Source organism: Podarcis gaigeae, assembly GCF_964106915.1.
Source record: "Podarcis gaigeae genome assembly, chromosome: 2".
Classification (NCBI taxonomy): domain Eukaryota; kingdom Metazoa; phylum Chordata; class Lepidosauria; order Squamata; family Lacertidae; genus Podarcis; species Podarcis gaigeae.
The window spans coordinates 2,969,044-2,986,377 of record NC_139679.1 but is presented as its reverse complement, the minus strand read 5'-3'; the positions used below and the strand labels follow the sequence as shown (position 1 = coordinate 2,986,377).

The following is a 17,334-nucleotide window of genomic DNA, read 5'->3' as shown; positions in this document are numbered from 1 at the left end:
CTGTCTCTCAGCCTTTCCCCTTTTTCTCATGGCTTCCTTCCTTCCCATGTACTGACTTTCCACTCCAGTGCCTTGTCAGTCTCTTCGCCCCATCTTGGCCCAGCTGCAGTTTTCTTCCTCCTCTGAGGGCAGCAGAGCCGCCTCTCCTTGCTGCTTCCACACTTTGGGAACCCTGCTCTAAAGCTATAGCTGGGAAGGGAAATGATAAGGCCTGTACACAACTTTTCATACCGACGGAGATCTTAGAATGACATGAAATCATGTGAGCAAAGGCTGCGGAAGAGCATGAGGAAGGGATGCATTAGGGCAGCGTTTCTCAACCTTGGGTCCCCAGATGTTGTTGAACTACAACTCCCAATATTCCCTAGCTAGCAAGGCCAGAATTCAGGGATGATGGGAGTTGTAGTTCAACAACATCTGGGGACCCCGGGCTGAGAAACACCGCATTAGGGGCTTTGTCAGGCTGCAGCAGCAGCAGCAGGAGAAAGAGAAGGGAAGCAGGACCACTCCATCAGCTCAGCTGGACCAGCAACTTTTGGCTTCTCCTCTTGCATTCCAGGTGGTCATTGTAAGCGCTCTGTAGATAAGAGCATGTGCTCAAGTTTACATTTTTCTTCCTACATGTTATGTATTTTAGACTGAAAGTCTGAGGGCAGCTAACTGATTGCTGTAGGTCACTCTGGGTGATTTTTTTTCCCCAGCTGAAGAAGCTACAAGGCTTACCAGAGTGTTCAAAACTCCATCTTGTTTCTGCACATAGTGCTGCTCTGGCCAAGGTGAAGCTGCTGAGCTCTGCTCCAGCTAAGAGAGAAAGAAGGCACCTTTCTAAATAAGTTATCAATAGTCACGAGCCCATTGTACAAGCCTTTCTATAGTTAGCTGTGACCCAGTGATACAGTTGACATAGATGCTGCACTTCTGCTCACTCCACTCACCGACCCCACTGCCATTCCCCCCACATTAAGCTCCCCCTTCCCCTGCAACAACTCCTTCTGCCTCAGATGACGGAGGAATAGCCTTAGCACAGCCACCATGGCTAGGAGCCACCGATACCCTCCATCAATTTGTCCGATCCCTCTTTAAAGCCTTCCTTGCTGGTGACAGTCACTGAGTTCCATCCTTGAACTAACATTCTGCTTCTTTGCATGTCCACAAGTTCTGCTGAATCAGACGGAGCAGGAGTGCCACAGGAGATGCACAGAATTTATAAGAAAACAGCTGATTCTTTCATTGAGGTTTAGCAGTCTCCTTCTCTGGTAGTCAAGCATCTCTCACTTAAAACAAAAAACCCTCCCCATCCCATTGTTCAAGAGAAACTCAGCTCCTGGGTCTGTGTCAAGAAGCAGGCATGCAGTGTCTCATGGAGATACCGTGCTTAACGGTTTTTTCTTTTCCAGCTGACCAATGGAGGCAGGTTACAAAGGCCAAATATATGCCGGGGGCAAGAGAGGCTATTGGAGAAATGTTGGGGAAGGGGCAAAGCGTTAGGGTTCCTGGCACAGAACAGGATGGGGATGAGTTACAAAGAAGGTTCAGACCCTGGAGGGCCATCAGATTGTCAGAGTTTTCAGGAAGGAGTCAAGAAAATACCAAGAAGCTTGAATAATTAAAAGTGGATCAAGGCGATCTGTCTCTATGGCAACAAATCCACTTAAAAACCCCAGAAACTGGATTTTTGCAGTTTGGAAAGTAATGGGGAAATGCATTGAAAAGTGTAAGATGAACAAATGACTAATAGAAAGATGTAGAAACACCCCAAAGGCAAATTAGGATGAATGCTCAATGTCATAGAACCTCCCTACAAACAAATTAAAATGAGCGCCCAATAAAGGATACACATGATCTAACTTTTCTGCAGGCTTCGTGCAATCAAATCAGGATGAATGCTTAATAAATAGGCTTGTCTGGAGGAGAGGCTGGCATTCTGCAGTGTAAACGCTGAGTTCCCCCACCCACCTAAAAATGCTCCTACTCCTCAGCATTTTAATCCTGTGCTGATAGGGAATTGCACTGTCCCTGGTTGCAGAGGCTGAGCTCCAGGCCCCAAACTCACATCCCAGGCCAGTCCTCTGCAGAGTCGCTTCTTTTCCCGCCCGCTGACCAACCATTACCTGCAGGCGTGACGGGTTGAGGAGGTGGCTGGAGGTGCAGTTGGCTTGTGCCACGTAGCGTGTCATGTACATCACAGCTCGCCCTTGAGTCCGGAGCGGGCAGCTGATGTCCAGGATCCCCTCGCTGATGGCGCTTGGCCCGTCATTCAAAAACTGCAGGACAAATGGGAAGAAAACAAATTGCAGGGACATTGGAAGCTGCATTACGTCACCAAGTCAGATTATGAGCCCCTCTGGTTTGGAGTGGTCCGTTATGACTGGAAATGGCTCTCTGGGGGTTGCAAGGACTGAGAAGTTTCCCCTCACCTGCATGCAAAGCAGATGCTCCAGCACTGAGCAGCAGGGATGGGGGTGGGGGAAAAGCACAATGATCTAAAAATGGTGGACAGGCCCAGTGGTCACAGAGAAAGGAGGAGAGACAGACTGGTACTGTTTTAAATAGTGGCAAGCCACGTGCTTCCAGGAATGAAGCAAACACTCTCTCCTGCAGTTTGCCCTTTAGCACCCATTATCCAATGATACACTGCCTCTAATGCTGGAGGTTCCATTTAGCTATCAGTGCTGCCAACAGATTTCTCCCTTGTGAAACCTTGAAAGCTAAGAATATGAGATAGTGTGCATGCCATAATTCTTCAGGAACACAGAAGAAACACAGAAATACAGCACTGGGCACAGGATTCAGAATTTCCCCTTTTCCCCTCCTTGCTTGCTAAGCAAAGGTATGGTTCCAAAAGCAAGAGTGATCCTGCCCATGCATGAACTGCCACCACCCTTGCACTCTTGTCGTCTGTGGACAACACCCACCTCATAGACATGGCACACACCGGGGCCCACGTCTTGTTCTCGTTGCAGCGCTCGACCTGGGAGCAAGCCAGTCCCTGGAAGGGACACTGTCTCTGGCATGGATGCTCTATAGAAGGGGAAAGGAAGGCACTCAGACATGCAGAAGAAATAGCAATTTTAAACAGGCTAGAGCAAAATCCTTATGAATTATTTAGGCTATTCAAAATGGCAAAAAACGCAAAATTACAAAAACTTTACAGAATTGCAATAAAACGAGTGTTGCAAACCTGAAGGCCAAAGCCCTCATCAGTTGCATTGTATTGTTTTCTGGGGTAACAGCGGATTTTATTGCAACTTTTAAAAAATCTCTCTTTGGTAATTTCAAAATGAAGATCCGTTTCCTAGCCCCTTTTCCTCAGCAATATCAAATTGTAAGATCTCTGGCATTGGTATCATTTATTTATTGAAATATTTTTATTGCTCCATAAATTGTTCCAGGCAGCTAACCTAGATTCTTCAAAAAGGTGATGATAACATCCAAGAGGAAAAAATAGTAAATTAACAAGAACAACCACAACATGCTGCCCATCTGACTGGGTTGCCCAGCCACTCTAGGTGGCTCCCAAGAAAATATTAAAAACACTATAAAACATCAAACATTATTGTTAATATGCTTTATGTGTATTTGGATTTGTCTATTTACTGAAACAAAAGAGTTTCTGATGCAGAAGCTACAGCTCGTGTGGCTCACAGAAGCAGATGAAATGAAGTAAATAAGAATCACAGCACGACCCTCTGCTACTGAGAGAACTATGCTGGTTGCCAATTCACTGCAGGGCAGCTTCAAGGTTCTTCTATTAATTCACAAAGTCCAAAGTTCCTAAAGGACCACTTGTTCTCTTATGCTCCCCCTCGATCACAGATATCCTCTGACTAGCTTAGCCTCCCGTGGGGAAAACAGACTGAGTGTGAACCAGCTAAACCGAAGCATCTGGAGTGTTGTCTTAGTGCTACTTCAGAGACAGGATTCCTAGACCTGCTTCTTGGGGCTGCTACAAAGGAACTGAGCATCGGGTGAGATTCAGCTAACTAGTCCTGAGCGCAGAAGCCAACGCAGGGGCTTCCTCTAGCTCAACCAGGGCTTTCCCCCCTCTCCTCTCCCCACACCGCCCACAAATATGAGCTAGAGGGTTGAGGGAACCCCCAGGGGGAGCAAAGAGGGAGGCAGAGGGGAAGGTCTCAATGAACGAGCAGAGCTCACTTCATGAGTGTATATCCCTCCCAAAGAGAGACAGGGGTTCACCAGGGAAGAGCTATAATTTACCCTTTGGGGACTGAAGAGATGTGGGGGCCTCACTCACACCTTCTTATTAAAACTATTAATGACCATGCCAAACACTTTGCTTCTGGCGTCACACTCACCCCTGGGCTTTGAGATGAACGGCAGCCTCGACACGCAAGGGGAACGAAGCCACCTCACTGTGGGAGTTGTTTGCGTTCTTGCTGTAGTGAAAGAGACATCGTCATATGTGACTGTATGTAGGACTGGCACTGCACAGAAGAAGAGTACACAAGCAGCAGCTAGGAAAGGGGTTGTGGACCTTCATTCAGCCCAAAGGCAGGTGGGCCCAGAGACAAAAGTGGGCAGAGCAATGGGTGGAAATTGTACCTCTGTAGTTTTTACACAGACGCATGCACACCCCTCTGTCATCAACCTAGGGAAGGAAGAGGCATGACCAGAGTGCGAGGACACGTGCCACTTGGGCAAAAAAACCCCGTCCCCCGGAAAGGATTAAAGAGGCGCAGGGGGGAGAGAGGGGGGAATTCCTTTGCACCAGAGGACCGTGTTCTGCACTTAGTTGAATCCTGCCCTGGGGAATCCTGCGGTTCCTCTGTCACAGGGATGGGGAACCTGCAGCCCTCCAGGTGTCATTTGGCTCCCGGCTCCCATCATCACCAGCCATCTTGGCCAACGGACAGGGATGATGGGAGCCCAGCAACAGGCTGCCAATCCCTGCTCTGTCAGCAACAGAAGACAAGCCTCCCCAAAAATCATCTCACCCATTTAGCCCTGGTCCTTCCTTGCAATGCGCCGTCCTGGGGCAGGAAACAGGGGCAGCTATGGGGAGAATTTGGGGGAATTCTCTGGCTCATTTTTACCTGTGAATCTGAAAGTCAAATTGGATGGATTTCTTCGCATCAAGGTGAGGCACAGTAAAGCGTAGGCCACCCCAGAGCTAGGCGAGATACGGAAAAGAGAAGAGTCAGTATCTGTGTCCCTCCCCCCACTCTCCACTGTCAATGGCTGTGTGTCACTTGAGGCAGCGGCCTCCCTCTGCCTTATGGTAGAGTCAACCTTCCTATTCTGGGTGAGCTTAGCTAGCCCTACCCTAATTGGTTAATCCTCACACACCGGTGGGATGAATGCCCCCCAACAAATAGCTCCCACTTGGAGGAAAAGGCACTGTGCCCCATATATACGCTCCCCCCCATTATTATGAGTGCCATCACTCTCCCTGCTTGCAGCTTCCCAAAGGACACAGAAGCTCTCTCGTACTTTGTCATTGAGTCCCCTATCACAAATAGATTAAAGTGGCTCTGATCACAGCTTGCTAGTTTTGCCTTGCTCCAATGAGCGGCCCCTTCGCACCATAACCATAGATCCCTTCACCACAGTTGACTTCTCATCTTATGGTATTCCAGGCTCTCCCAGCACATCCCAAGCGCCAGGGAAGTGGCTCGAAAAGTCTTCCAACCACCTGCCCCTAACAAGACCCCCTTGCCAGGGAGTGCAGACACTCACACTGGCGCCTGCCTTCATTGGATTGCCGAGGTCACAGAAAACCATGTTGGTGTCATTCACCGTGTCATAGTGGCAGCTCAGGCTGGAAAGGTTCTAGAAGACAGAAGGGAACAAGGGTGAGAAGAGGAGGGTGGACTTGCCTGTGCTTGAGCTCAGGGGTTGGTGCATTGCCTCACCCTCACGACAGATGCTTAAAGTATTTGGGTCGCATCAAATGTAGCAATTTCTCATGTGGCTATTGCAGTAAAGTGTGTTTTTCCCCCAGAGCATGGCGTTGATGCACCTCCTTGCCAAGGGTGCAGGGGACCACACTAGCTGGGACCGCGGGGAGCTGTACTCTAAAACATCTGGAGGACATCCGGTTAGCAGAGACTGGGATGATGGGTGGAGTCATCATACCAGCCCCACCCACAGGTTGACTCAGAAAGTCTGCTCTCTGAGGAAATCAGGGACATTATTTTATTTTTAAAAAAAGAAATTTGAGAGCATTTTAATATACCTATCTAAGCAATCAAGCATTGTAGCCTCACCATAACCGCATTCTCTGGATCCCTCAAGAGGGGGCCATGATAGTTGCAGCTGCAAAACCTATTATCAATTTCTAACATAGATCTATCCACAGACCTCCTACCCCATGAGGACTAGACCTTTTTGCAAAAGCACTTCCTATGTTATTTCAAAAACCCACAAAGGATAAACTTGCTGCCTCTTCTTCTTCTTCTTCTTTAAAAATGATCATACTCAGGAACCCACCATCATATATCTGCTTTCCCAAAAATTGAGAATTGTGCTTGTATCTCAGTTCCAAGCTTTGGGAAAGGACAGCCTCTTCATTAAGTTCACTCCCCCCTGGCCAGGAGGGGTTGCAAGGCAATTTGCCTGCAGAAGGATGGGGTCCCCCCAGCGGAGGCACGTACCCCATGATTCCGCAGAACCCCCATGTAGTCTGCTTCCGGTGGGATGGTAACGTGGAGCTCAGCCTCATAGGCACCACCCTCACCACGGTTCTGGGCGTGGAAGGTGAGGTTCAGCGCATTCTTGTCTCCCAGGTAGACAACAGTGTGGTCCCTGCGACAGACCCAGCAAAGAAGGAGAAGAAGAGCACACACATATCAGCGAAGATCCAGGGATGCCCATTTTTAGGAGGTACAATATAGAGAGCAGCCATTTCAGGCCATGCAACTCTGGATGTTTTCACACATGAAGCTTCTATCACTTTGAACTTAAAAAACAATGGCAAAAACTGTATTCAGTTTCTCCCCCACCCTTCATTTTGGACTGACATATGGAACAAAGAGAGCCCCAGAAGTGCCTCAGGTAGATTCATAGAACTGCAGAGTTGGAAGGGACCACAAGGGCCATCTAGTCCAACCCCCTGCAATGCAGGAATCTTCCACCCAACATGGGGACTGAACCCACAACCCTGAGATTAAGAGTTGCATGCTCTACTGACTGAGCAGCTATGCCCCCACCCCTCTGGGCAGCTCCCATTATACACAGGGTTATAAATGAAAATGGGCCTGTATGTTCAGTGTGCATGCCAGGCACAGATCTCTCTGCGTAAAAAGGAGTACCTATTGTGTCCTTAATACTAGTGCTATATATATATATCCCATAACAAAGGCCTCCAAGAGCATTCCTTGAATGCACCCAATACTGAGTGTTTAGCATTTGCTTAATTGAGATCTCAGGTCTCTACACCCTGGAATGGAAACCTTGTTAAGGTAGGAGAAGGGCACTGAATGTGTTCAGCAGGATCCCTAGGAAGGTAGGAAACGACCTTCTACAAAGTCAGGTGACTGGCCCAGGTCAGCAACGTCTATACTGATTGGAAGCAGCTCTTCTGGGAGTTTCTCCCAGCCTTGCCTGGAGACACCAGGGGCTGGACCTTCTGCATGCAGAAGAACATAAGAAGAGTCCTGCCGGATCAGCCCAATGACTCATCTAATTCAGCATCCTGTTCTCACAGTGACCAACCTGTGGGAAACCTGCAAGGAGGACGCAGGTGCAACTACATCCCCCGCCCCCCTGGAATTCCCAGCAACAGGGATTCAGAGGCATAATGCAAAGTAGATGTTCTTCCATGGAGCTACAGCCCCCCCACCCATTGATTGCAGACAGATTCAGATAGGAAGGGATTGTTGGTGCTGGATGAGCACATGCCCTCCTCCCCTTAATTCATAGCTTGCTTCTCTTTATACGACGCCTTTTGCAATTCTTACTCTTTTACATTATTATTAGAAAGCTTACTTTTTAAAACATTTACATATGGGCAAGCAGTGTGCAAGATGCTGCTGACACAACACAAGAAGTGATATAATCTATGTCCATGTGCTATTAGATGGGAAAGGCACGAGATCAGCTAACAGCAGAGAAGCAGGAGACGTTGCTGTGGGTAGTAAGAAGAGCATAGTTTTGGCCATCTTTTTATCCCGTCCAATTGCACTTCCGTTTTACAACAGCAGAGGGAGCCAAACTGCTGAAGGTGAACCCTTCCGAGGGAAATCACTGCTCCCCAGCCCCCCAATGCCAAAGGTGTGCATGTATTGTATTGTATTGTATGTTCTGGTGTTCCCACATGGCCGTGCTGGATGCACTTGCGCTGGGAAGAGGAAATATCTGATTAGCAAGAGAGTAGACCCCTGGAAGAAGGGAGGGAGATCAGGACTTCTTCTGCAGAGGGTGCCAACAGCTACAATCCCTTCCTGAATCCACGAAAGCAGAGGGTTCAACATGTGTAACAAGGATGCAAGGGGGAGTGGGGATCTGCCTGAATATTCTGGGAGGTGGATAAAGCAACAGAATGCAAACAGCACCCAAACTGCCTGGCTTCTTCCATGTTTGTGATGCCACAGAGCGAGGCAAGAGAGAGCCTTACCCAAAAACGTCAAGCTGAAGGTCAGGGACACAGACATTGTCTTCACCACAGTCCAGCTGGATCTGGGCCTGGTGGGCAAAAAAGACAAAAACACCTCTTTGCCTGTTTGCTGACACTAAAAGGATCACGTTAACCTATTGCTATGCTGACATAGCATAAGCTACAAAACTACAAAAGCTGTATTTGGTTGAACAGCTAAACCATGGCGTAGAACTATGTTCATAAGCTGCAGTGAGTCTTGGGCTTGCATGCTTCCCATCTCCTCCCGTGCAGGCAGGGAAAAGATGCTGGCAGCATTTTCTTGCCGAGTCCCGGAATTCTGGCTTCTTGTTGTGTCCAAGACTGAGCCACTACTTCTGAGCTGTCGTGTTTTGAAAGTGACCATTAACCGTTGGATAGCCTGCAGTTCTTCTTGAAACGAATAGGGACATATTCTAGACAAAGGGCATTAGGTTTCCCTGTCTTGTAGACCTTACATGCTTTTGGGTTATTATCTTTCCAGAAAGGCTGAGTGTCGCTGCACTGCAGTCTACCCTGCCAGGGAGGAGAGAAGCCCTTTCTGTATCCCATAGCACCAAACATGTGTTCATGGAATGCTGGGAGCAACTGCTGAGTAATCCTCCAACCCGAGAGTACCTTCTGTTCAATGTGGTTGTGCGTGAGGTAGTTGAGGATGGGCTGCAGACCATGTGCGTCCTGCGGGGCCTCTGGATCCAGCGAGAAGTTGAGGGACAGGTGGATGGGGGAGAGCTTGTCGCGGAATTCAGTCTCGTTCTGGAGAAAGAGACAGAGGGGGATAAGGCACCGAGGGCATGGATTCCATGCTGCAAAGAAATGCTTGCTGCGCCATGGGGTGACGGGTGCTCCTCTGACTCTTCAGCCAAACTGCGAGGGCTGCATGGAGTTGCAGGTGCAGTCACACGCCAGCCACTGTGGGAACCCTTTTTAGATCCCTGGATGTGGGTGCTGGGAAGCAGAGTCCAGCACATCTGGCAAACCCACAGGTTACCCACCCCTGCACAAAGCCGCAACTCACAACTTTCCTTGCAATGAAGTGCAGAAATATGCTGAAGAACAGCCACACCCAAGAGAAGAAGGCAGAGCTTGTGGGCACAGACTGAGACTCACCCTGAGGTAGATCTTCATCTCGCGGCACTCAGAATTGGCACCGTTGCGGATCTGGAGGGTCTCGACTAGGTGGGGCTGGCGGGAACGCAGGAAGAGCGCTCTCTTCACTGCCCCTTTCTGTTTGAGGTGGTCAAGGTGCAGCTCCACATTGAACCCTATGCATGCAGGAGAGAAGAAGATGGGGTCAAGTGAGCTGTGATAGCACTATGCCCCAGAACACAGCCCAAGAGGGGCTCCCACACCCACAAGATATAACTCTTGGTTTCTTAGCAAAATGGCAGTCAGGGAGTGCTCAGATTGATGGTTTGGTTGTTTGCAGGCATATTCTGCAACATTTCATTGCTTATGCAATAATAGAGGTGGAGTTCTCCCAGACCACCCAAACATCATTCAGCTTTATTAATTGTTCTGCGATGCTTCCTAAGAGTTACAGCATTTTTGGCATCTGGAAGGGACACTCTTGCACTGTACTCGGACATTGGTAATTTGGGGCCTATGGGACACTACAAGTGTGGCAGATGCTCTTCCTGCCCATTTTCATTACAACTGAAAGAAATTTACGATGAGAATACTATTTTCAGATTTGTTACACATCAATTTAAAGGTTAAGGGACCCCTGACCATTAGGTCTAGTTGCAGACATCTCTGGGGTTGCGGCGCTCATCTCGCTTTATTGCTGGCCTCCAGTGCCTCTCTCAATGTTGCTGGACTCAATCTCCCATAATTCCTGAGCATTGGCCATTCTGCTTGTGGGGTGATGGGAGGTGGAGTCCAGCAACACCTGCAGGGCCAAGGTTCCCCATCCTTGCTGTGTAGCCTTCTGCTTTCGCCATGCTTTCTGTCCCAGAATCTGAAAACGTGGCTTGACCTCCAGCTGATCTTGACCTAACTCCAAGGCCTCCTTGATGCTGAAGGTTCATAGGAACATAATAGGAGCCCTTTGGATCAGGCCAAAGGCCTCCTCTAGCCCAACATGCAGTTCTCCCAGTGGTCAACCAGATGCCTGTGGACCAGCTGTGCTAGACTCTGAGACAACTTCTTGATGCCAGCACTTGTCAGTGGCATAGATGCCACCCCTTCCCCATATTACTCACCAATGGAGTCGGGCACATGTTTCCCAGATGCATTCAGACAAAAGCTCAGGTTGATGCTGTTGACATGGGAGAAAGGGGGGAGCAATGAGTCATTGTAAGAAATGAGTGAAAGGCAGTTCAGTCTAGGGAGGGTCAAATTGGAATGTGAATGCCCTGGGTTCAGATCCTTGCTCAGTCAGGGGCTCCCCTACATCTCCACTACAGTAGAATGACATGATTTAAGGGCAGGAGTAGTCAACATGGTGCCTTCCAAATCCCATCAGGCCCAGCTGGCCAATGGGCTGGTGGGAGTTGTAGTCCTGAAACCTTGGTTATTCCTTGTCAAGGGCCTACCTCAAAGGATTGCTTGCTTTAATCACTGTAAAGCACTATGGTGCTATAAAAATGGAAATCACTGCCAGGAAAGGAGGCTGGTGCTCTGGACAGGGTGCCTTCTGATGCAGCTGGAGTTGAAACAGAACTTCGGGGGGAGGAGGATAGAGGAGATCCAGTGGCACGCAGGAATGCCACCTATTTAAAAAAGGAATGGCTATGGAGATAGGAAAGATGTGCCACGTTCTGTCAGTTCTGCCAGGAAGGAAACGGGATGGGGCAGCAAGGGGAATCTGGGCCTTGTTCCCAGGGACACAGGTGTTCCAAGGCAGAACAAACTGAAATGCAGAGAAGAGGGCAACAAAAGGCACCTGGCCTCAGGGCAGCTGTTCTAGGTGTGGAATGGGAAGCTCATTCAAGAGGCAGATTCTCTTGATGCAAGAGTTGGGGTGGTGGGGGGGGGAGAGCGGCTAACATGTGATGGTGGGGTGGTGGTGGTTGGGGTGTGTTCCTGTCTGGATGACTCAGCATCTCCTCCCAGCCATGTGGTCCCAGCCGGGTCACCAGCCTATCACAATCACCCATTCATAGTCAAGTTGGGCAAGTGGCCAGGGCAACCCCCACTTCTCTCCAGTTGCTGAGCAACTGAAAAACTCAGTTCATAAATATCCCCCCAGGCCCCTTTCATGGCTAGAGGATCAATACAGCCCCTTCTTAGCTGGAGCAAATCTGGAAGGCACATGCTATTTTTGTCACATGGAGACCACATGAAACCGATCTCCATTGTGACAGCTTATTTCACCTCTGCCGTAAAATGTCACAAGACTATCTGCTTCCTGATTCTGCTTTGCCTGGAGTGAATGAGTTAGTGCAAGCACGGAGGTAAGGGCTCCTAGGGGTTTGTTCATGCAGGAGCCTGCAAATGAAGTTCCATGTGGTGAGAAGCCTCTAGGTAACAGTAGAAGCTCTTTGGTTAGGACAGCTGCTACAAGCACCCACAGGGGGGCTTCCTTCCAGCTCCCAGCACTGCTGCCCACTAATATGTAGATCCATGGACACTGTTTTTCAAAAAGGACAGCCCCCCACATTTTAAGCGTTTCTGGAATTTTACAAACTGTTGGGTTTTTTTTAACACTCCTACAGTAGCATACCATTAAAAAAAAAAACCGCAGACACCAAGATGCACATGCTAGTGCAGGTTTAATAGTAAAAGGCCTCCTGTCCTAAGACTCCCTTACTGAGAGATAAGCCCCGGCACTGATCTCAGATGGGTCTAACAGTCACAGCTCTCTTAGGGCTTGTCCACATGGGACTCTTCTCTTTCTCCCATCGGGTAAACACCAGAAAGCGTCCTGGTGAGAGGTGGGGAGCTTTTGCTTGTGATACTCCTTTACTCCTTTACAGTGTGGAAAGACACTGCTTTTGAAATGGCTCACCTGCCACAGGAACACAGGGAGCTACCTGACACCAAATGAGGCCACACCCCCTCGCAGTGTGGTCTACACTGACCAGCAGGAGCCTATTTCAGAGTTTTGCACAGGGCTCTTTCCCAGTCCTACCAGGAGATACTGGGGATTGAACATGGGACCTTTGGTGTGCAGAGAATGTGCTCTCCCTCTGAGCTATGGTCCTTCCCTATGGCTTACCCCAGAAGACTGGGAATTGTAGCTCAGAATAAGGCCAACTGAGCTACAGTTGCCACCGTCACTTGAGGACCATCAGGACTGTACCTTCCACTGTGGTTTCCTTCCTTTTTTTTTTAATTCTTTTTATTAAGTTTCATTTGCCATACACACACACACACACAAAGAAAGAAAGAACATTTAAAGAAAAAAAAGAAAAAAAAGAAAGAAAAGGTTTCCTTCCAACATCACTCACCAAGCAACGGGGGTTCCAGTGCCCTCTAGAGTGCAAGCTCTCTCCTCAGGGTTAAACATGGTGGGGAAGATGCTGAGAGTGGCGCTTGCATGAACTATGGGGCGGCCCCTGTGAAGGTAGGCAAGAGAGGGAGGGAGAGAAAGAACTGTGATGTTTTTACCATTTCACCTGTCTTTCTGAACCTTTCAAACTCTTCTCCCCCAAATCGAGGGGTGGGGAGATGCATTTGTCTGCATCCCCATCCACAGTCCTTATGCACAGGGCCTACCTGTAAACCAGGGCTGTGTCCATTCCAAAGGCTCCCACAATCAGATCTGAAGGGTGGAGAGAGAGAAAGTAGTGGACAGGCAGTGAGCTCTATCTTGTTGCAGATTTTGATACCATTTTCCAGGGGTTGGTTTCAAAAGAGAAACTTAGCTCAAAGCTGCTTATGTGTCACATTGCCTATTGTTTCTCAGTGGTTATGGGGAAAACCACTTAGCACATGCTCAGAGGAAGCCTCCTTTATTGCTCTTCCTTGCAAAGCCCTCTGAGATAAGGGCAAATCAACAGCTGCATGGTTAGGGGCAGATAATGCTCTTATGTCCAAGTTTTGCGAATATAAGTATCAATGGACCACTTGAACATAGACAAGGGTGGTAGCCTCCTTGCATGACTGCTGCCCTTCAAGTGAGAGTCTCTTTGGAGACCTGATATTAAATGCTCATGATAAAGTGGGTGTTTATAAATGCCATTGCAGAGGGCTTTTACAATACCACTGGGACACTTTCTTGCTTTCACTCTGCCTTTGAGAGCATTCTGAGGGTTGCCTCCCTGAAGACCTATATTTATACCGGATGTTAACATGCTCCTTAGGATACAAGATGCCCCAACTGGCTGTCGGATTATCTGATCAATCATCAGGAATATAATAATTCCCTCTATTTCCAACATGCAGAGTTTGAGTGCCGCTGCCTACAGAGCCAAAATGGCGCCATACATGCACAAGGGAGGTATCAAGAGCACAAAGATCTTAAAATAAAAACCACTAAAGCTGTGAGAAACCTCACGACAGTTCAGTGAGGATTGAGCGTGCTCAGTGGCCACAGAATGCTGAAGGGGGTGGAATGGGAACCCAGGTGGGAGGAACTGCCTAGCATCCTAGAGAGCCTGGCTGGCTGGCTGATACAGTGAACAGGAGCACTCCACATGGCAACGTTTTCTTGCAGATCCCACTTGTGTATAGTATTTGGACTTCCTTAAGCTGTTACTCAATTGTACAGAGAACCATATTGCCTCTGTATCAGGGTCAGGCAACAGAGTGCCCTCCAGATATTGCTGGACGATGAGTCCCATCATCCCTGGCCAGTGGGCGACACTGGCTGGGGCTGGTGGGAGTCCAACAACTTGGCTAAACCTGCTCTACAGGATAAAGAGTTTGCTGGGTCCCCTTTGGATTTCTGCCTTTAGCCAGAGAGAGCTGGGACAGAACCTGGGACCTCATCCATGCAAAGCTACCAAAGATAACCTATGGCTCTTTGATGCTTCAGATGCCCCATTGCAGCCTTTCTTGTGGTTTCACACTCAGTCCTCACCTGGGTAGCCGTTTCCATCCAGGTCCTTAGCCCCACGCATGGAGAAGCCAAAGAAGTCTGGAGTCTGGCCAGCTGGCCAGTGGCCCTGTAACACCTGAGAAGGCTTGGGGCTCAGTCCGCCAGGCCGGCCGTTGTACACATAGACCATGCCTTGCTGCTCCTTGCCACCAAACGGGGCCCCAATGGCCACATCTGCAGGAACAAATTCCAGCGTCAGCATTCATTCAGGTATTTGACAAGGCGTAGATGCCACTCGATCTACAAACACCTCTTAAGTGGCCGGCATGAAACAGGTGCAGGTGAACCTTGGCCCTCCAGATGCTCTTGGACAGGGATCAGCAACCTTTTTCAGCTGTGGGCCGGTCCACCATCCCTCAGACCATGTGGGGGGCCAGACTATATTTTTTTGGGGGGGGGGGAGTGAACAAATTCCTATGCCCCACAAATAACCCAGAGATGCATTTTAAATAAAAGGAAACATTCTACTCATGTAAAAACACGCTGATTCCTGGACTGTCCGCGGGCCAGATTGAGGAGGTGATTGGGCCGCATCCAGCCCCTGGGCCTTAGGTTGCCTCTCCTGCTCTTGGAGTTGAACTTTCAGCTGCCCCAGCAAACATGGCCAAGGGAGTTGGGAGTCCAGCAACCACGGGAGGGCCAAAGGTTCCCCACCGTTGACATTAAACAAAACACTCATTTAAAGAAATGCCCATGTGCTGAAAGCAAGTTGGCCTAAAGCATTTCAAAACAGAAGTAAAACCAGCAGTTAAAAAAAAAAACAAAGCACAATTACCTGTTAAAAACAACATGTCAAATGCACATCTGGACAGGCTTGATTAAAGAAAAGAATTTTTAGCAGGGGTTAAAAAAAGCAATGGAGTGACAATTGGGATAAAGAAAAAAGAAGGACAGACTAACCACCATCAATAAGGCACCAGTTCTTCCCGTTTGCTTGAGACTGTTGTCATGCTAGCGCCCTTGAGCGCATGCACAGCCAGCTGTGACTGACAACTCTTGCCTGTGCGCAAGTTGGAGGGTGAGGGAGAGAGGGGTGGTAGTTAGGCGGCCAGAGGGGAACTGCCATCACCACTGCTGAGCTGTGAGCTGAGCTGAGGGGAAGGCCAGAAAGGCCGAGAGAGAGGAGGGCACACTGGGTTATAACCTCCAGAACTGGAAGCCGTTATATTGCTGGCATCTGTCTGGCTCAAGAGACAATTGAGTGCACCTCCAGGGGTGAAGTCAAACTACTGCATTAGCAGCACTGAAATGACATCCCTGGGGAGCATGCCTGGGCAGGGTGGATGGAGGTCCTGGGCTGCTCAGACATGACCCCACTCTCAGCCTCACTGATGTGGCCCAAAGAAAAGCAGAGCAATAAGTTTGGCACCAGCTGGGCTGCAGGAGACTCCACTCCAGATGTGTGTAGGTTTTAATCCTTAGTCTGTTCTTTTCCTGAAGATGCCCCACAAAGCAGAGGAGGTTTAGGACCAGAGTGTTCCTTCTCCTAGATGGACTCCCTTCCCAGGTGGACAGCCCCACCTGCCCCTCACTTTCCTCAACAGCACATGCAGAAGCTGTTTTCTTGACCGTTGGACCCACTCTTGGTCTTGCCCACGCATTCCGCCGGAGCCTTTCTTGGCAGTGGCACAGTTAGATAAATTGAGTTGCTGGTCTTGGTCCTACAGAGCCCCCCATCCCTCCCCACTTTAGACGGTGAAGGGTCTTACTTCACTTCTTTCAAAAAGGAGCCCAACTGGATTAAGGGACCCTCCTTCTCTCTCTGCTGAGTTGTCTCCCAAATTCCCCAGGCTGCCTCCATTAGTACTCTAACCAAAAACCACACTGAGAACCAATATGGTATAGAGATTAGTGTGTCAGACCAGGGCCTGGAAGACCAGGGTTCAAATTGCAACTCAGCCATGAAGCTTGCTGAACAACCTTGGGCCTGACACTGTCTCTCTGCCTGACCCACCTTACAGGGTTGTTGTGAGGATAGGAAGAGGAGGGGGGAACCAGGTATGCCACCTGGAGCTCCTTGGAGCAAAGGTGGGGAATAATGTAATAAAAACACATAGTAACCTCTTCTCACTCCTCACCCTCATCCCCCTAACTCCTGTGCCCAGGGAACCCCAGTACAGGAGCTCAGAAACGGTTTCGCAGGATTTGTACACAAGAATGCACACTCCGCTCCAATTAGTTTTAATTTTTGCTGCCTTTTCTCTCTTAGCTGCTTTAGAAACTTCTGAGTTAAAAGGTGGGACAAAAGGAAATATTTTAACACAATAAATTAAAACAATGGAGAAGAGGAAAAGCACCAGGCCTTAGCCTCTTGTGCAGGACTGTAGCAGAAACCAGGAATTTCAGTACCTGCTTCAAGGTGTGCCCAGACATACATAGACGATGCAAATGTGCAGTATGAACCTCCTCCAGCAGATGGCAGCCAAATCACATGTAGGGTTTTCCTATTCAGCTACATACACAAATATGGGTCACAAATACCTATAAAACTTTTGTCCTGGGTTGCATCTGGCTGTGATCAGAATCCAGACCTTGCTCATAAATGTATTCTGAAAGGGCAGGAGGAATCATTGCTCTTTAATGATTTTGGAGCTCCTCTGATTTGCCTATGACATTAAAGGAAAACTAATCTACTGTATGCTATCTTGAGTATGCAAACTATGTCTAGGGCGGGGAACCAAATCAGACACACATATTCTGCTGAACAGATTGCTGCCTCCTCTTTCAATGTACCACATTAAACTTGATCCCCACT

General features: G+C 48.8%; 1 protein-coding gene across 3 annotated transcripts in view; it reads right to left on the bottom strand.

The window, feature by feature from the left end:
* The window catches only part of ITGA5 (integrin subunit alpha 5), a 72,062-nt gene that overhangs the window by 4,580 nt on the left and 50,148 nt on the right, over window positions 1-17,334 (bottom strand). For all 3 annotated transcript variants that reach the window (XM_083729185.1, XM_083729186.1, XM_083729187.1), the window contains exons 13-26: window positions 14,562-14,753; window positions 13,256-13,301; window positions 12,988-13,095; window positions 10,798-10,853; window positions 9,704-9,858; window positions 9,212-9,349; window positions 8,576-8,643; window positions 6,615-6,765; window positions 5,698-5,790; window positions 5,055-5,131; window positions 4,317-4,397; window positions 2,916-3,021; window positions 2,112-2,264; window positions 724-801 (exon numbers count right to left, since the gene is read on the bottom strand). In XM_083729185.1, coding sequence (XP_083585311.1) covers window positions 724-801; window positions 2,112-2,264; window positions 2,916-3,021; window positions 4,317-4,397; window positions 5,055-5,131; window positions 5,698-5,790; window positions 6,615-6,765; window positions 8,576-8,643; window positions 9,212-9,349; window positions 9,704-9,858; window positions 10,798-10,853; window positions 12,988-13,095; window positions 13,256-13,301; window positions 14,562-14,753 — 1,502 coding nt within the window. The remainder of the gene's footprint in view (window positions 1-723; window positions 802-2,111; window positions 2,265-2,915; window positions 3,022-4,316; window positions 4,398-5,054; window positions 5,132-5,697; window positions 5,791-6,614; window positions 6,766-8,575; window positions 8,644-9,211; window positions 9,350-9,703; window positions 9,859-10,797; window positions 10,854-12,987; window positions 13,096-13,255; window positions 13,302-14,561; window positions 14,754-17,334) is intronic.